Here is a 20,305-nt window from a genome sequence, read left to right as displayed (position 1 = left end):
GGTGGAAGGAGTGAATGTTTAAGGTGGTGAATGGGGTGCCAATCAAGAGGGCTGCTTTGTCCTGGATGGTGTTGAGCTAATTGAGTGTTGTTGGAGCTGCACTCATCCAGGCAAGTGGAGAGTATTCCATCACACTCCTTACTTGTGCCTTGTAGATGGTGGAAAGGCTTTGGGGAGTCAGGAGGTGAGACACTCGCTGCAGAATACCTAGCCCCTGACCTGCTCTTGTAGCCACAGTATTTATGTGGCTTGTTCAGTTAAGTTTCTGGTCAATGGTGACCCCGAGAATATTGATTGTGGGGGATTTGGCGATGGTAATGCCGTTGAATGTCAAGGGGCAGTAGTTAGACCCTCGCTTGTTGGAGATATTCATTGCTTGGCACTTGTGTGGCGCGAATGTTATTTACCACTTATCGGCCTAAGTGTAGTGTATGTACCTTTTATTAAGAGCCCCTGTGTACTGTAATACCGGTAGTGACCACTCGGGTATATAAGCCTGTATAGCGTCTTGTATCTTTTAGTTCACCTCCAGACTTTGTTCAGTAAACACCTGTTAAACCAACTCCTGCATTCCGTGTCTCCATTAACACACGGATACAACAGTGGCGACGAATTGGAAACGGACTTACCTGCAATTCAGCAGCACCTCAAGAAGATCGATTCCTCAGACGAAGGTCGAAGAAAAAAAAAGAAAAAAAAACAAACAAACACACTGGTTTCACCAGCTAGCCGGGCTGGTGGCAGGTACTGCACTAATCCTTCCTGGGCGGCGGGCTGGGGCTCGATCGGGTGGCTCTGCAGCGGGGCCGAGCAGCGAGTCGGAAGGCGGAGGCAAACAGAGACGGAGGGTGGAGCACTCGGGAGACGGCCAGCGCTGCAAAGCAGGTCGGCGTTCGGACCAAGCAGAGGGAGGGAAAAGTCCCAGAGTGTCCGGCGGGAACGAGTCTCCAACTATTAAAAATATCTGTGTAAATAAAAACCGCGGAGAACAACGTTGTCAGCGGCGGGAAAGCGCGGGAGACGCCATTTTCTTCTCGGCAGGGAAGAAAGGAAAGCGCGGGAGGCGCCATTTTTGATTTTCAGGATGCCTAAGACTGGCAATATTACTGCTTTCGATAGTGATATAGAGGATTGGACCACATATGTGGAAAGAGTGGAGGTATATTGCACAGCGAATGAAGTAGAGGATGATAAAAAGGCATCGGTACTTCTAAATCTGATGGGCGCAAGGACATACGGGCTGTTACGAAACTTAATCACTCCAGCCAAACCGATGGACAAGAATTTTAAGGAGATTGTTGATACCCTACAGGAGCACTTAAACCCAACACCGCTGCTGATAGCAGAACGATTCAAATTCTTCAGGAGGAATTAGCACAAGAATGAAAGTAACGCTGATTACCTCACCGAATTAAGAAAGCTGTCAAAGCACTGCCAATTCGGGGCAGGACTGGCAGATTCTCTACGAGACAAATTCGTCTGCGGTCTCCTAAGTGAAGGAACACAGAAAAGGCTACTTTCTGAGAAAGATTTGACACTGGACAAGGCTTTCAGTGTGGCTATATCATACGAAGCAGCAGCAAGAGGAGCTGCAGAGACACAGCAAAAGCCACAGGACTTCGGCACCCATGAAATGACACGTGGTTTCGAGAAATGTTATCGCTGCGGCAGATCCACCCATGACCAGAGGGACTGCTGGTTCAAGGACAAAGCATGCAGGCAATGCGGAAAGATGGGACACATTGCACGTGTATGCCGATCTGGAAACAAAAAATCCACTGACAGAAAAAAAATCAATAAGGAAAAGTACAGAAAGGTACAAATGATGACGGACAGTAGCTCCGAAGACCAGAAGAGCGATAGCGACTCCGGAAACAAGAGACTAAGCTGTCTCAAATTACATAATGTAATTGCCAAAGAAGATTACCAGACCATTTGGGTTACCCTCACGATAGCGGGGTCCCCAGTTAAAATGGAGCTAGATACAGGATCAGCTCTGACCGTCATAAGTCGACGTGATTACGAGCGGCTATTTCCGCATATACCTTTGAAAAACACATCCATTATCTTGAAGACATATACGGGGCAGAAAGTATACCCCAGAGGGAAAATAAGGGTGCCTGTTGTATACAACGGCAAGGAAATACAGAAGTTGTATTTATACGTTCTGCAAGATGGTGGTCCACCGTTGTTGGGACGTGAATGGATCAGGACAATACGTTTAGACTGGCACTCCATTCAGGCACTGACGGTGACCAGTAAGAAAAAAAATGATGACGTCATACCTGAACGATTAAAAGACATCTTGGCTAACGCCAAAGAAGTGTTTCAACAGGAACTAGGAACCTTGAAAGGCGTCACCGCCTCAATAAAAGTGGAAGATGCGGCAATTCCCAAGTTTTTTAAGGCAAGGCCGGTGCCATACGCAATTCGTCCAGCAGTTGAGGCAGAGCTGGAGAATTTGGAAAAAGCAGGCGTGTTATCCAAGGTAGATTGGAGCGAGTGGGCAACACCCATCGTCCCGGTCATGAAGAAAACGTTGAATAATGATAAATCTGAAGAACAGAGAAAAATTCGCATCTGTGGGGACTTCAAGGTGACTTTAAACCCGGTCCTTCACACGATACAGTATCCTCTTCCGAGGATAGAAGATATTTTCGCCTCACTATCCGGAGGGAAACGTTTCACCAAAATTGACTTGGCACAGGCATATCTACAGATGGAGGTTGAGGAGGCCTCTAAAAAGTATCTCACGATAAACACACACAAAGGCCTGTACCAGTACAATCGACTGGTTTTCGGAGTAGCATCAGCTCCAGCTATCTGGCAAAGAGCTATGGAGCAAGTCCTGCAAGGGATTCCGGGGACTCAATGCTACCTAGACGACATCCTTGTAACAGGAGAAAACGACAAGGAGCACCTTGCCAATTTGGAGCAGGTGCTCACTAGGCTGAGAGAACGGGGCCTACGAGCAAATCGCCCCAAGTGCGAATTTTTCCAGAAACAAATACCATATTGTGGCCATATAATTAACGAAGAAGGGTTGCATAAGTCACCTGAAAAAATTGAAGCGGTCATAAAAGCCCCAGCACCTGAAAATGTCTCACAATTAAGGTCGTTCCTGGGATTGATAAATTACTATCATAAATTTTTACCGAACTTGTCAACTGTTCTGCACCCACTTAACGCACTGCTACAAACGGGAGTAATTTGGAAATGGAGCGAAGACTGTAAATGTGCCTTCCATAAATGCAAAGGCTTGATCACGTCCAAGGAAGTGTTGGCTCATTACAACCCATCACTGCCAATCAGACTGGCGTGCGATGCATCCCCTTACGGCGTAGGAGCGGTATTATCGCATAGATTCCCTGATGGCTCGGAGCGGCCAATAGCTTTTGCGTCACGCTCATTGAACTCAGCTGAGCGTAACTATGCCCAGATCGACAGGGAAGCACTCAGCCTGGTGTGGGGAGTGAAGAAATTCAACCATTACCTACACGGACAAAAATTTACCTTGTTGACTGACCATCAACCCCTTGTCTCCATATTCAACCCTAAAAAGGGCGTTCCCATTATGACAGCGCAAAGGCTACAGAGGTGGTCCCTTTTCCTAGGGGCACACCAATATGACATAGAATACAAAGGATCAAAACAGCATGGGAATGCTGACGGTTTATCGCGCCTACCGTTGCCAACGGTAGAAGAGGCACCTACAGTGGACCCAGTGGAGATGTTTCACTCAACCATAGTGGAATGTCTACCAGTAACAAATTCTACCATTGAAAAGGAAACGAGAAATGACCCGACTCTCTCTCGAGTCTACGATTTAACGGTGAAGGGATGGCCAGCACATGGCAAACCACTGTTGCCAGCATTCTCGCAAAGAAGAGAACAGCTGTCAGTGTGCCGAGGAACCTTGATGTGTGGATCCAGAGTGGTGATTCCACCCAAACTCCAGGATAAAGTGCTAAAGGAGCTTCACGAGGGGCATCTGGGTGGAGTGAAAATGAAGAACCTAGCCAGAGCGTTTGTGTGGTGGCCAGGTATCGATGGAGACATCGAAGAAATGACCAAGAGCTGTCTAGGATGCCAGAAGGTCCAAAACGCCCCACCACAAGCCCCTCTACATCTATGGGAGTGGCCCTCATCTCCATGGCAAAGGGCACATATCGACTTTGCTGGTCCATTTATGGACTCAATGTTCTTAATCGCGGTTGATGCACACTCCAAGTGGCCGGAGGTAATAAAGATGTCCTCCACCACCACGGAAAAAACCATCACAGTATTAAGGACCATATTTGCCAGGAATGGGCTGCCTGAACAGATCTGTTCTGATAATGGACCGCAATTTGTGTCCGAAGAATTCAGGAAGTTCTTAAAAAAACAATGGGGTTAAGCACTACACGTCCGCCCCATACCATCCCGCCACCAATGGATTAGCTGAAAGGTTTGTCCAGACCTTCAAGGAGGCCATAAAGACCATGGGTAATGAAGACATAAATCTACAACATAAGGTAGATAACTTCTTGTTTGCGTACAGGAATGCAACACGTGGTTACAAACCAAACTCCCGCCATGATGTTTTTCAATAGAAGACTAAGATGCCGGCTGGATTTGATCAAGCCAAACATCAGAAGGGTCGTAGAGAACCGGCAATTTCAAGGCATGAATGAAAGGCCAACTAGAACCTTCCAGATAGGTCAACAAGTTTTGGCCCGGGACTACCGTACTGAGAAATGGCAGCCTGGAACTATTTGCACACGACTAGGACCGCTGATGTATACCATGGACATTGGTGAAAGCATAATAAGGCGCCATGCTGACCAGATTATAGTCATCCGAAAAGGGACAACCTACACCACAGCTCTATACGCCTAATGATGAAGCAGCGATACCCATAGTATCTACCTCCGATCCGGTGATACTGGAACCAGATGAACCCGACACTGGCATTCAAGCCGAATCAACCTTGCCAAAAGAACCTACTACACCACCGAAAACTACTACACCACCGAGGCGTTATCCGGACCGAGTCAGGAAGCCTCCAGAGAGACTGACTTATAATTGATTAACTGCAGCAAATGTGTAGATTATTGTTCTTGTAAACATGTTAATTAATGATTACTTAAAATGTTATGTACTAATTATCTAAAAGGGGAGGAATTGTAGTGTATGTACCTTTAAGAGCCCCTGTGTACTGTAATACCGGTAGTGACCACTCGGGTATATAAGCCTGTATAGCATCTTGTATCTTTTAGTTCACCTCCAGACTTTGTTCAGTAAACAAATGTTAAACCAACTCCTGCATTCCGTGTCTCCATTAACACACGGATACAACACTAAGCTTGAATGTTGCTCAGGTCTTGCTGCATGCGGGCATGGACTGCTTCATTATCTGAGGAGTTGCGAATGGTGCTGAACACTGTGCAGTCATCAGCGAACATCCCCAGTTCTGACCTTATGATGGAGGGAAGATCATTGATGAAGCAGGTGAAGATGGTTGGGCCTAGGACACTGCCCTGAGGAACTCCTGCAGCAGTGCCCTGGGGCTGAGATGATTGACCTTCAATCACCACAACCATCTTCTTTTGTGCTAGGTATGACTCCAGCCAGTGGAGAGTTTTCCCCCCGATTCCCATTGACTTCAATTTTACTGGGGCTCCTTGATGCCACACTCAGTCAAATGTTGCCTTGATGTCAAGGGCAGTCACTGTCACCTCACCTCTGGAATTCAGCCCTTTTGTCCATGTTTGGATCAAAGCTGTAATGAGGTCTGGAGCCGCGTGGTCCTGGCAGAGCCCAAACTGAGCATTAGTGCACAGGTTATTGGTGAGTAAGTGCCGCTTGATAGCACTGTCGATGACACCTTCCATCACGTTGCTGATGATTGTGAGTAGACTGATGGGGCGGTAATTGGCCGGATTGGATTTGTGCTGCTTTTTGTGGACAGGACATACCTGGCCAGTTTTCCACATTGTCAGATAGCTGCCAGTGTTGTACCTATACTGGAACAGCTTGGCTAGAGGCACGGCTAGTTCTGGTGCCCATAGCCTTTGCTGTATCCAGTGTGCTCAGCCATTTCTTGATATCACGTGGAGTGAATCGAATTGGCTGAAGACTGGCTTCTGTGATGGTGGGGACCTCGGGAGGAGGCAGAGATGGATCTCCACTCAGCACTTCTGGCTGAAGATGGTTGCAAATGCTTCAGCTTAACCAAACTGCTGCTTCAGCTTACCATTACTAGGAAGGTTCTTGTTAAAGAGAGGTCTACAGGAAAGGGTTAGTCCAGCTATTTGCTACACTTACATTTAGACTTGGTAAAATATTAAAATTACTAACGGCTCAGATACCACATGGCCCGGAATGGTGATGTCCTTCCACAAGCTTATGGCATAATCAGCCACAAGGCAAACTTCTGTCTGGAAGGAAATGTTGAGCTGTAATTTTCTCGATCTGACTTGCACCAAATTTTATCCTGGTTTCTATGCCGATCTTGCTGACAGTAACTTGCACAAAAATTTCTTGAGAGGTGCCGTAAGCTGCAAGGCTACGGACCAAGAGCTGGAAAGTGGGATTAAGCTGGATAGCTCTTTTTCTACCGGCGTGGACACGATGGGTCGAATGGCCTCCTTCTGTGCCTTAAATTTCTATGATTCTATGGCCTAGAAATTTGGCGCCAAGCTCACCTGGGCACCGGAAGTTCCGCCCCGGAAGAAGCCGATTGTGCCAGCGCGATTTCAGTTTCAGCGCCCCAAACGGAAGCGGGGCGCTGCTCAAGACGCCGCGCGTCCCTCTTGGGCGCTGAAACTGAATATCGCAGCGCAACGTGCCGCAGCGCCACACGCTGCGGCATGGCGCGCTGCGGTACTGCAGGCCTTCCTCCCCTTCTTAAAGGGGCAGGGCCTGCACCAGCGCGATCAGAGATCGCGAGTGCCGGCAAAAGAGCCTGGCACCGAGGAGAGGTGCCAGGCTCTTGGGACGCAGCCGGCACTGCCCGGGGGGGGGGGGGGGTGCTCAGGAGGCCGGGGACGGCGGCGCGAGGAGGTGCTGGCAGGCGGCCAGCAATAAAAATGGGCGCCCCACACCTCCCCTTTAATTAGCGCCACTACCGCCGCAGGTCAGCCCCCCTGAACCGGTCGCAGATTGCGACCAGCGTTACAGCGGGGGGCGCGCCCCAATATTGCGATCGGGGCGCTGCGCACACCGATGACATCATCGGTGGCGGCGCAGCGCTACAGGCTAACGCCGCCATTAGCGCCCCGCTAAATTTCGTGGGGTGTGTGGCCAGTGGCGCTAAAGCCACTAAGTGCCCTCTTTGGGCGCTAACTGGTGGCGCAGCCCACCGAATTTCTAGGCCTATGACTTGTATTAGCTTACAGCAGAATGTGAAGACTGATATAGAACAGGTGAAAATCAGTGCAAGCAATCGTGGCTCAAGGAAAGTGTGGGATATATGCCATTTTCTTTCTTTAAGTCCCTATTAATCTTAGCTTCAAACTTTAATTTTCATATCACTATCAAACCATCATTCATGCACATTAAGCACAGTGTGTTTATAAAAAAAAAAAAAGCAGGTGTAGCTTTTCTCTTTTTAATGCATCAGATTCTGATGCGATAAAAAAGCATTCAAGGATATAGAAAATACTTTGCAGGTCTCGGTAAAGAAAAAGCAAAAAATCGCTTTAAAACAACAGAAATATTGTCTTTGGATCCTGATGCGCCTAAAATATTGGTAACTTTATGCTGTTCAGAACTGGCGTGAATGCAGGAAACTTATGCTTGGGGGCAGAGCAATGTTAATCAGCTAAGTTGGGTTTCAGTGGATGTAACTTGGGAACAGCGCAAATAATTGAGGAAATTCGCACGTATCGATGTTTCAGTGTAAGACTATAGTAAGTCACTTGCGCGGAAATTTCTGCGGGCGGTGGGGGAGGGGAAACGGCACAACTCTGCTCATGCGTCGTATTTACGTTAACCTTCCCAGGAAATTTAGAGCCAATGTTTTACTTTCAGAAGAGTTTTTAAATAGTCAGTCTTGATGTTTTAGTGCAATTCTTTGTTTTCTGAAGTAAATTGCTATATATGTTGTATATATGCTTGGCTTGTTGGTAGAATTTTCTCTTTATATTTTGTTGTGTATGCATAATGATATATTCTATTGCGCGCATGTGTGTGTATCTGAGGGACATCCGTTTTAGTTCTGTAATGTTATGGCTGCATGGTTCCTGAATGCAGTATTTTGTATATGTTTTATTTAAAAGCTGCTGTGACCTAGTGTGTAAATATATTGTGTATAAATCTTATGGCTGTTCCTCTTAATATCTACTAAGCAATAACCTAAATATAAAGCTTTGGTGTTTGGAAGTGGAAATTAATTTTTTTGGCGCCCTGATTCATATTTATTTTTTATATCGCAGGTTTTCTCTGCTGCTGCTTGACCTCGAAGAGTATTACTTTGACCATCACACATTTTATTATGTATTTACCAACAACAAAGGAGAAAAAAGGTACTATATATATGAATTCTGGAAGTGCCGACTCAAGTTATTGTGTTGGGTAATTGGTACCTGCTTCTTACTACTGGTGTGTTCAAGCAGCACTGCTGAAGTGCCTCAACTTCCCATGGCAAATGGGAGGCTGTGTGAAGTATAGCAGCTAATCTCTAGGGTAAGAAAGAAACCGACCACAGTGTATTTGGAGGATAATTTTCCCCGAAGTTGCTTGCAAGTTAGAAAATTACTCTTATTTTTAAGCTTGCCCTAGGCTAGAAAGTGAGTTGAATTTCTAGTCCTTGTTCCAGGTGGTTAAAGGCCAAATACTTGGCCCATGTTCTGAACATTTTTGGAAATAATTAAATAATGCAATTTTTAAAAAACCAGCAGAGATGCTACAATTGGCCTCTGTCACCCTGGGCTTGGGAGAAGACGACTCAGTGCGGGCTCCCACTTCCGATTGCTATCTGGTGACTGTTGCTGGAAATGGATGTATATAAATGTCAGGTGAGACTAGGAGTAGGCTGGATGCATAGGCTGCCAATATCCACACTTGCAAGATGGATGGTCACTTGAGTGAGGTACTGGGGGGTGGGGGTGCTATCAGCACTTGTGGCATATCTCCAATCATTCTGATTTATTAAAAAAAATGTCAACTAACATCTTTATATCTAATCTTTTTGTGGTGTGCGATCCAACATAAAATGCTCACATCCAGAGAAAATCCTTCTACCTGTCTGCTTAAAGAAGTTTCTGATGAAAAGGATTGTGTGTCCCAATCAAGTGTTTGTCATACTTGATGCTTATTTTCTTTATATCCTTTACAGTTGATAAGAAACTGAATCTGTTTAGCTTTGGGTTGTGTTAAAAACCATAGTAAGTTCCTCGTACTTAGGATTTCATGTTTTATAAGAAAGTCTACAGCACACTTGACAACACTGCTGTTTGATTCTTTTTCCTTATCTCTTTCGATGTTCTGTTGTTTCTTTTGCTTACATCTGTGTATCCATGTTATAGTAACACTTTCAATGGGGGAAAGTTTTCTTTTTTACTTTCTGCTCTGGTTCCGACTGACCAGTTGCTGTGGGGCAGACAGAGATGCATAGGCCTGTGCTCACTATAATAGTTATCCATCATGATATGTTTATCTGACACCAACACTTATAAATGCCTTTTTTTTGTTACAGAACAATTAAAGGTTCCCTGAAGATATGTTCCAAATCACTGATCTTTGAACCAGATCAAATATCAGAACCTGTTTTAAAGGTACAGTCAGTAAGAACTGTTCTGCATGTTTACAGTACCTGGTGTATGTTGGTCAATATTTATGTATCGCTACAATATTTGAAAACTTTTAAATATAACGCACACTTATTCCTTCCAACTGGGTATTTTGGTGTATGCTGGTAAGGTTTAAATTTGACTATATACTTATTATCTCTACCTTTTAGTCCTTCCAGCTCATAATTTGCATTTCCAACGTAGATGGTGCTATCTTCCACAGAGCAACTCCCTTCATATTACTTTTTTTCCCTGGGTGTGATCATCTTCTGGCTTCAGATTCAAGGCTTTGTCTCTGGCCAGATTATCCTCTTGCCCCAATCAGCAGCCTGCACCCACAACCAGAAAATATACCGGGCTCCCCAGATCCCATTGCCGATCACCACCTGCAGCCCTGTCTGCACCTGCAAATAACGTAGCCTGTGGCTCTTGACAGCACCCTTCCCTCCCATACAATGCCATGCCACCCCACTCCACCCACCAGCTCCCATTCAAAAGTACAGAAGGGAAGAAGAGAAAGAGACACACACAAGCATAAGAAGACATAAGAGGGAAAAGCAGAAAAGAAGACAGAAGTGGGGAGGGAGGGAACCAGGAAAGAGAGGGACAGAAAGAGGAATTGAAGCAGATGAGGGAGAAAAGCAGCAACAAGATGACACAAGCCAGGTAACGATAAAAGAGTATTTCTTCCGATTGGCTATGCAAAATGCCACAAGATTTCCAAATATATAAAAGTGTATGCAAAGAAAGAAGAAATTTATCACAGTTGCACTAGAAGAAAGGCTGATTGAGCTGAGGAAGTGCTTTTCTTGATGGGTGATACTTACGGTCTTAAGTTGGCTTTTGGCCGCATGTACACTCAAAGTTGTGCTATGTTTTCTGTGGTTTTGGCCAGGATAGACATTGCCACAAATAAAATGGGATTATTTCATTTAAAAGTGTTCACTCAAAGCGTTGTGAATCTTTGGAATTCTCTACCCCAGAGGGCCTGTGGATGCTCAGTCGTTGAGTCTATTCAAGGCAGAGATCGTTAGATTTTTGAATACATAAGGAATTAAGGTATATGGGGATACAGCGGGAAAGTGGAGTTGAGGTAGAAGACCTGCATGATCTTATCGAATGGTGGAGCAGGCTCAAAGGGCCGATTGGCCAACTCCTGCTCCTATTTCTTATGTTCATTATGTAAAATTAAAAGCATGAGAGACAGTGGCAGCATGCGAGAGAGCAAGCAAGAGAAAGAGTGTGCACGAGAGACAGGGTGCACAACAGAGAAAAAGCACACATTCAAGAGAAATAAAGATGGAAAGATTGAGCGATTCTTACCTGACGATGTAATAGTTTAATTTTTTTAATGGGTTAGTGTCATTGAAATAGGTGCTGTAGCTGTAGGTGGTAATGCAGAAGTTGTGCTATGAAATTCCTTACTTCACGACTCATCCATTTTTTAAAGTAGAAATAGGTACAAAATATGGCAATGATCAGAAGTTTTCATCTAAATTTATATTTAATTGTATTACAAAATACCTCTATAAGAAATAACAACAGAAAATGCTGGAAAAACTCAGCAGGTCAGGCAACATCCGTGGAGAGAAATTTGAGTTGATGTTTCGGGTCGATACCCTTCTTCAAAACTGGAAAGAAAATAAAATAGATCGAAGGCAAGGCTGCGAGCGAACAATAGAGACAATAAAAGGTACTCGAAGCCAGACGAGATGGTAATAGGCCCGTGGAGACAAAAGGCAGCTGAGATTAGGTGTGAAGTGTACTGGCAGGTAAGAGACAGCTGCCAGGTGAGAGAGAGAAACAAAAGGAAAAGAGGGGGGGGGAAGGAGGACCCAAAACAAAGGGGTGGAAAAAATTATAAGTAAGTAAGTGGCTAAAGTAAATGTTGGTCCCTTAGAGGATGAGACCGGGAAATTAATGGTGGGAAATATGGAGATGGCAAAAACACTGAATGAATATTTTACATCAGTCTTTACAGTAGAAGACACTAAGAATATCCCAACACTGGACAAACAGGGGGCTAAAGGGGGGGGAGGAGCTAAACACGATCAAAATCACTAAGGAAGTGGTACTCGGTAAAATAATGGGACTCAAGGCGGATAAATCACCTGGACCTGATGGCTTACATCCTAGGGTCTTGAGGGAAGTGGCGGTAGGGATTGTGGATGCATTGGTAATAATTTTCCAAAACTCCCTGGACTCGGCAATGGCCCCGGCAGACTGGAAAACTGCTAATGTAACACCCTTATTTAAAAAGGGCAGTAGACAGAAGGCTGGAAACTATAGACCGGTTAGCCTAACATCTGTGGTAGGTAAAATTTTGGAGTCCATTATTAAGGAGACAGTAACAGGACATTTGGATAATCATAATTTAATAGGACAAAGTCAGCATGGTTTTATGAAGGGGAAGTCATGTTTGACAAATTTGCTGGAGTTCTTTGAGGAAGTAACATATAGGGTGGATAAAGGGGAACCAGTGGACGTAGTGTATTTAGACTTCCAAAAGGCATTTGACAAGGTGCCACACAAAAGATTATTGCTTAAGATAAAAAATCACGGGATTAGGGGTAATATTCTGGCATGGATAGAGGATTGGCTATCTAACAGAAGGCAGAGAGTTGGGATAAATGGTTCATTCTCAGACTGGCAATCAGTAACTAGTGGTGTTCCGCAGGGGTCAGTGCTGGGTCCCCAACTCTTTACAATCTATATTAACGATTTGGAGGAGGGGACCGAGTGTAACATATCAAAGTTTGCAGATGATACTAAGATGGGGGGGAAAGTAGTGAGTGAGGAGGACATAAAAAACCTTCAAGGGGACATAGACAGGCTAAGTAAGTGGGCAGAGATTTGGCAGATGGAATACAATACTGGAAAGTGTGAGGTTATGCACTTTGGCAGGAAAAATCGTAGAGCAAGTTATTATCTGAATGGCAAGAAACTGGAAAGTACTGTAGTACAAAGGGATCTGGGGGTCCTGGTGCACGAAACTCAAAAGGTTAGTATGCAGGTGCAGCAAGTGATTAAGAAGGCCAATGGAATGTTGGCTTTCATTGCTAGGGGGATAGAATATAAAAATAGGGAGGTATAGTTGTACAAGGTATTGGTGAGACCGCACCTGGAATACTGCGTACAGTTTTGGTGTCCATACTTAAGAAAGGACATACTTGCTCTCGAGTCAGTACAAAGAAGGTTCACTCGGTTAATCCCGGGGATGAGGGGATGGACATATGAGGAGAGGTTGAGTAGATTGGGACTCTACTCATTGGAGTTCAGAAGAATGAGAGGCGATCTTATTGAAACATATAAGATTGCGAAGGGGTTGGACCGGGTGGATGCAGGGAAGATGTTCCCGATGATGGGTGAAACTAGAACTAGGGGGCATAGTCCTAGAATAAGGGGCTGCTCTTTCAAAACTGAGATGAGGAGGAACTACTTCACTCAGAGGGTGGTAGGTCCATGGAATATGCTGCCCCAAAAAAACTGTAGAAGCTACATCATTACATAAATTTAAAACAGAAATAGACAGTTTCCTAGAAGTAAAGGGAATTAAGGGTTACGGGGAGCGGGCAGGAATTTGGATATGAGTCTAGGTTCGGATCGGTCATGGCCCTGTGGGTAGCGGAGTGGGCCCAGGGGCCGTGTAGCCTGATCCTGCTCCTATTTCGTGTGTCTAATTCTGTTAGATGCAGGAGATGGTTCTGTGATAGTGGATTGGCAGTTAGGATCAGATCAGCCATGATCTTATTGAATGGCGGAGCAGGCTCGAGGGGCCGATTGGCCTACTCCTGCTCCTATTTCTTATGTTCTTATTATGTAAAAAAGTAATAGGGGCCGAGGTTATGATCTGAAATTGTTGAACTCGATATTGAGTCCGGAAGGCTGTAAAGTGCCTAATCGGAAGATGAGGTGCTGTTCCTCGAGTTTACGTTGAGCTTCCATGGAACAATACAAGAGGCCAAGGACGGTGAGGTCCGAGTGGGAATGGAGCGGTGAATTAAAATGACAGGCGACCGGAAGCTCGGGGTCACCCTTACGGACTGAACGGATGTGTTCCGCAAAGCGGTCACCCAATCTGCGTTTGGTCTCCCCAATGTAGAGGAGACCGCATCGTGAGCAGCAAATACAGTATACTAGATTGCAAGAAGTACAAGTAAATCGCTGTTTCACCTGGAAGGGGTGTTTGGGGCCTTGGACAGTGGGAAGGGGGGAGGTATAGGGGCAGGTGTTACATCTCCTGCGCTTGCACGGGAAGGTGCCAGGGGAAGGGTTGTTTGGGGTGATAGAGGAGTGGACTAGGGTGTCTCGGAGGGAGCGGTCCCTACGGAATGCTGAAAGGGGAGGGGAGGGGACGATGAGTTTGGTGGTGGGATCACTTTGGAGGTAGCGGAAATGGCGGAGGATGATCCGTTGAATGTGGAGGCTGGTGGGGTGAAAGGTGAGGACAAGGGGAACCCTATCGTGGTTCCAGGAGGGAGGGGCAGGGGTGAGGGCAGAAGTGCGGGAGATCGAACGGACATGGTCGAGGGCCGTGTCGACCACGGTAGAGGGGAATCCTCGGTTGCGGAAAAAGGAAGACATGTCGGAAGCACTGGTGTGGAAGGTGGCATCGGAGCAGATACGGCGGAGACGGAGAAACTGGGAGAATGGAATAGAGTACTTACAGGAGGCGGGGTGGGAGGAAGTGTAGTCCAGGTAGCTGTGGGAGTCAGTGGGCTTGTAGTGAATATTGGTCGATAGTCTATCCCCAGAGATGGAGACGGAGAAGTCGAGGAAGGGAAGGGAAGAGTCAGAGATGGACCATGTGAAGGTGAGGGAAGGGTGGAAATTGGAGGCAATGTGAATGAAATTGTCTAGTTCGGGGCGAGAGCAGGAAACAGCACCGATACAGTCATCAATGTATCGGAAAAAGAGGTGAGGGAGGGGACCTGAGTAGGACTGGAACAAAGATTGTTCCACATAGCCCACGAAAAGGCAGGCATAGCTAGGACCCATGCGGGCACCCATAGCAACACCTTTGATTTGGAGGAAATGAGTGGAGTTAAAGGAGAAGTTGTTCAATGTGAGAACAAGTTCAGCCAGGCGGAGGAGGGTGGTGGTGGATGGGGACTGGACGGGCCTCTGTTCAAGGAAGAAGCGGAGCGCCCTCAGGCCATCCTGGTGGGGGATGGAGGTGTAGAGGGATTGTACGTCCATGGTGAAAAGGAAGCGGTTGGGGCCAGGAAACTGGAAACTGTTAAAGTGGCGGAGGGCGTCCGAAGAGTCGCGGATGTAGGTGGGAAGAGACTGGACAAGGGGAGAAAAGATAGAGTCGAGATAGGAAGAGATAAGTTCCGTGGGGCAAGAACAGGCTGAAACGATGGGTCTACCAGGGCAGTCCTGTTTGTGGACCTTGGGAAGGAGGTAGAAGCGGGCTGTGCGGGGTTGGGGAACTATGAGGTTGGTGGCAGCGGGGGGAAGATCTCCAGAGGAGATGAGGTCAGTGACAGTCTTGGAAATGGTGGTTTGATGTTCGGTAGTGGGGTCATGGTCTAGGTGGAGGTAGGAGGAGGTGTCAGAGAGTTGGCGTTCCAGCATCTGCAGTATTTTGCTACCTCTTTATAAGAGTTGTTTTCAAATTTTCTATCAGAGACTCCCTGCACATATTGGTATATTTCCACAGATCCCTTCTGCTAAAATTTCCAAAAGTCACCTTCAATATACTAATAGTAAACCGTGCTATTAGTGCAGAGGTTTTCCATGCAAATCAGGCCCTGCCGTTAAATTTGACATGGCCTGCGAGGAAACCCATTTTCCTGGGTTTCCCAACCATTTCCGAGACCCCCCCCCCCCACTCCCAACCCGCCTCCCATTAAAATTCAGGCCATTGTGCTTGGATGCTGATCTGTTGAAATTGCGGGTGCTCATGGATCCTTTGGGAAGATCTCGTTGACCCTAGGATATGCAAATTTCAGTTTGAAAACCATTGCTTTCCAATCCATTCTCAGTCAGCATTTCTACAAGGATCCGCTGTATTCGTACCCAATATGTAAAATAATTTTATACATGTACAATTTTGAACTAAGATGGGAATCTTTCCACTTTTTATTGTGAAGACTGACATTAGCAGTCTGTGTACAAAGTCTTTACATTTCTTCGATTGAATAGTAATTTCCTGTGTTTGAACTCCAGTCCTTGCATATAACTTTGAGATTGGAATTGTTGCTGTACACTAACCTTTGAAAATTTGCAGTTCCCTTTCAGAGACTGCAGCAGAATTGAAGAGATAGAAGATAAGAACAGTAGTAATCCTTTTGAAGAGTGAGTTTAGACATATCTATGTACAGGCTTTCAATTTTATGTGAGGTACAATGGCCAGTGGTGAATTCATGTTTATTTGTAATAAATCATGCTTTTTCAGAAATCGAATTTGTGGATTCATCATCACGTGCTGTCAGGTAAGATGCACTCAATATTTCCATCTTTATTTCTCTTGTGTGTGTGCTTTTTCTCTTTCGTGCACTCTGTCTCTCGTGCGCACCCTTCCTCTCGCAGGCTGTCATCGTCTCTCATGCTCATACTTCCCCTCTCACTCAGTCTATCACTTGCGTGTTCTTGTGCTCTATTGCTTGCTCAGTGCCTCCTTCCTCCACTTCTGTTTCTCTTTTTCTCCCTCGCTTTCCCTGCTCTTTTTCTTTTCCCCTTTCTTACTGTTCTCTTTTTAATCTATCTCTCTTTCGTTTGGTTTACAACCAAGAGCAGGGAAAGGTAGCAACACTGGACTCTGGCAAGCAGGCTGGAGGTTGCAGCATTGGATGCTTGGTGATGAGGGGCTATTTACTAAGCTGGGAGGGAGTGGTCTGAGAGCATCTGGGTTGCTGGCTTTCCATGGACAGTTGGAGCAGGGTTACTGGCATATCTAGCCTCAGCAGCCTCTGTAATCCACTTTAAGGGCTTGTTTGGTGGGCTGGCCAAGACTTGCCTCAAGCCTTTCTTACTTGCAGCACTGAACCATTGAATTTGGTGTTTCCTGTATCAAATCCCATCCCTTGCAGGGTGCTCTCCAACATAGCAAAATGGAACTTAAGTAAATCCTTTTGAAGATTGAATCTCAGAAGCGTTCCCTGTGTATGGAAGCATCTCCTTTAACACCTGCATTGTGCATTTTGCAAAATGTCTTTAGCTGAAGTAAAATTTTGTTATTTCGGCTATGTGGATAAATGGCTCAGAAGTTGATAATATAAAGCCCAAATTAATTTACTTTATCATTATTTAAAAGGCATCTGTATTTAAGTTCAATAACATACATTTATTACATGCACTGGAATCATTAAAACTTCTCCAAACACCTGGCCGAGACTTTGCGGGGGGTCAGCGGGTGCGATCGGTGTGGATCGGGTGGGAAAGTGTTTTTTTCCCTAGCGGGTCGGGACTCCACTGTGAACCCGCCACCATGCAACTTTCCCAATGTCAGGTCTGTCAGCGTTGAGCAGAGCTGACACGTAGTGGCGGGGGACCCAATTCAGGTAATTATGACCTTGTTTAGAGATTATTAAGAATACATTTGAGCTCATCTTTTGATTTTACGTGCTCGCCCACGGGGTCCACGCCGGACGGGGTCCTCGCCGGCCGCGGCCCACGGGGGCCGCGGCCCACGGGGTCCACGCCGGCCGCGGCCCACGCCGGCCGGGGCCCATGCCGGCCGCGGCCCACGGGGCCCACGCCGGCCGCGGCCCACGTCTCTCCAGCTGAGGCGGGTGTTCAGTGGCCATTGAATCAGTTGTTGAGTTGACAGCTTCAAATGTACAGTAAAAACTCTCACCTTACAGAGATAGCTTCCCTCAGCCACAAGCTCCTCCTCACTGCATTTCCACAACAGATTCACCATGCTGTAAGTCTTTACACAAGTCTCCATCCAGTCTGACGTCATTACCTCTCTCACCATTGACGGATCAATTCTGTTATCTCTACTTCACCTGCCATCTATTACATCAGCATGGGTGCCCTTTATACTCTCTCACCTTGGTCCTCAGAATCCCACCACGACCAGCATCACCAGGCACACCAACGGCACCAATAACAACACCAACAACCTTCTCCGCAATCACCTGATGCTGCACAGGACAGAGAGCATTAGCACCCGAGCACATTGCTGCCCGGGATGGCCTCACCTTGGCCACATTTACTTCACTTGACGCTGTAAACCCTGGCTGCCACATGATGCACCAGGCTGGCACCACCCCACACCAACACAATAAAGCATTCCTACAATGCCCAAGCCATTCCATTCACACCCATGACCATTGCGGGGGGAGGGGGGGGTGGTGGGTACCGTTCTGTCTCATCATTCACTGCAACTCACCAAGCCACTTCCAAAAGGGCACACAAATCTGTCCAAGAACGCAAAGTGTTGAAAATAAAGGTTTCAGTGTTTGACAGCACATTAACAGAAACTTTACATGAACATTGCATAAAACACACAACTGCCTTTCGTTGTGTGTTGTTAGTTTGTATGATTGCACAAGGATGAGGGTGAGTGTGAGGGGTGGCTAGTGAGTTGGGGATGTGATAATGTAGATAGGGATGGGTGGAGATGCAAGATAAGTTGGTGTGAGTAAGCATGTGCAGGAATAGGGTAGGGAAGGCAGAGTGATGGGGATGTGATGAGAGGCACAGCAGGATGAGGTTGAGTTTGGCTTTGTACTAACGTTTCGTGATCTACTGAGATCATTGAAATGTTTGCAGCACTGCACCAAGGTCCACCTGACCACATCCCTGCTTGTGCCCTCCTCTGCAATGTGCAACTAGGCTGAGTTGATTTCCTGGGGAGGTCTCTTCTGCCCATGGGAAGGGAAAAGGACCTCCCTGTGTGTTGTGACTCCCTCCATAAGAATATGCAGGGAGTCATGGGGAGAGCCTGGGTGCAGCCCTGCACCTCTGAGCAGTGCTTGTTAGTGTTTGCATCACCTCAGTGCTGTAGAACACTGACAGCACAAATGTCAAAAGAAAGTTGGCCATGGTCCCTTTAAGGAAACCAACTATTGACGCATCATCAAATGACTTCACCAGACCCGCTTCCTCTAATTGGGCGGGCTTAACAAGCCCCAGCAAAGGAAATTAATTTCAGAGCGGGATGGAGCCAGCAGCGGGATCGGGACCCACCACCGACGTCGCCCGCCACAGACCCGCCGAGGTTAGTAAAATCCTGGCCCTGCTATCTGTAGAAATGCTGCAAATCCTGAATCGTGTTTGGAGGTGAATAATTTTTCCTCTTTGCAAAATGTAAATGTTTCAGAATAATCTTGAGGAATATGGCATTGTTTTCATTCTAAAGTTTTAATGCCCTGTGGTTTTCTAAATTTTTTGTATCCTTGCCAGAACCAATTTCAACATAGGTATTATGTATTGATTAAAACAAAGGAAAACTTTAAAACTTAGCAATAATCCTGGAAAAATTAGTATTATTTATTTCTAGTTTATCACTTTATATTATTACAGGGCACACATTAGCACATCCATGTGTTATAGAGCAGTTAGGAGTGTGGGCTCATGTCTGTGCTCCTGCTGAGTTTCTAATCTTGGCTGTGCCAGCTTGGCATGGCACAGGATGGAGGGGAAAAAACTGGACAGCTTCAGAATGGCATTAGTGGAACATAAGAGCATAATAATTAGGAGCAGGAGTAGGCCATACGGCCCTTTGAGCCTGCTCCGCCATTCAATAAGGTCATGGCCGATCTTCGACCTCAACTCCACTTTCCCGCTCGATCGCCATATCCCTTGATTCCCCTAGAGTCTAAAAATCTCTCTCTCTCAGCCTTGAATATACTCATTGACTGAGCAGCCACAGCACTTTGAGGTAGAGATTTCCAAAGATTCATAACCCTCTGAGTGAAGAAATTCTTCCTCATCTCAGTCTTAAATGGCCAACCCCTTATCCTGAGACTATGCCCCTTGGCTCTAGACTCTCCAGCCAGGGGAAACAACCTCTCAGCATCTACCCTGTCAATCCCCCTCAGAATCTTGAATCTCTGAAGCCTGAGAACAGGACCATCTGCCTGCCATTTTGCGTGTGGATGATGCATATTTCAGTGACAACTTTGGGGAAGTGGAGGAAACATAAGGGCTGCAAGGGAAATCTTGCCCTTCAGTTACTCCAGTACAATAATTAGAAACAACTTGGCTGCATTACATTGTATGTGTCAGACTTTCACTGACCGGTAAGCTACCAACTAAAGCTGATTTTACTCTTGAAGTTGCAGTTAAAGGCTGGAATTTGGGGACTTGAACTTTTGTATTTTGCATTGGCAGTAATTGTGTTTTGTTTTGTCTTTTAGATCTGTTTAATCAAAGAACAAAGTCTAGTGGCTCCATATAAAATTGAAAGAGTAGGTTGTGGGGTCTCCCTTATTTTCCTTAGTTATTAACCTTGCTAATGAACTGCTGAATTCTGTGTATGTATGCACTAAATTTAAGCATGTGAAAGAACAAAATGATTTTAACTTGCATTAAAATATGTCTAATGTCTGCAGCAAGCTCCCACTGTATTTGAT

General features: G+C 46.0%; 1 protein-coding gene across 2 annotated transcripts in view; it reads left to right on the top strand.

Moving 5' to 3' along the window:
* Positions 1 to 20,305, top strand: part of nsmaf (neutral sphingomyelinase (N-SMase) activation associated factor) — a 103,831-nt gene that overhangs the window by 9,726 nt on the left and 73,800 nt on the right. For both annotated transcript variants that reach the window (XM_085992997.1, XM_085992998.1), the window contains exons 2-6: positions 8,418 to 8,507; positions 9,680 to 9,758; positions 16,009 to 16,076; positions 16,177 to 16,213; positions 20,090 to 20,140. In XM_085992997.1, coding sequence (XP_085849123.1) covers positions 8,418 to 8,507; positions 9,680 to 9,758; positions 16,009 to 16,076; positions 16,177 to 16,213; positions 20,090 to 20,140 — 325 coding nt within the window. The remainder of the gene's footprint in view (positions 1 to 8,417; positions 8,508 to 9,679; positions 9,759 to 16,008; positions 16,077 to 16,176; positions 16,214 to 20,089; positions 20,141 to 20,305) is intronic.

The sequence above is a fragment of the Somniosus microcephalus genome, chromosome 7 (assembly GCF_052327205.1).
Source record: "Somniosus microcephalus isolate GS21.2 chromosome 7, FLI_Smic_1.0, whole genome shotgun sequence".
NCBI lineage: Eukaryota > Metazoa > Chordata > Chondrichthyes > Squaliformes > Somniosidae > Somniosus > Somniosus microcephalus.
Note: the sequence above shows the minus strand (reverse complement) of the source record. Positions and strands in the feature narration are given on the sequence as shown.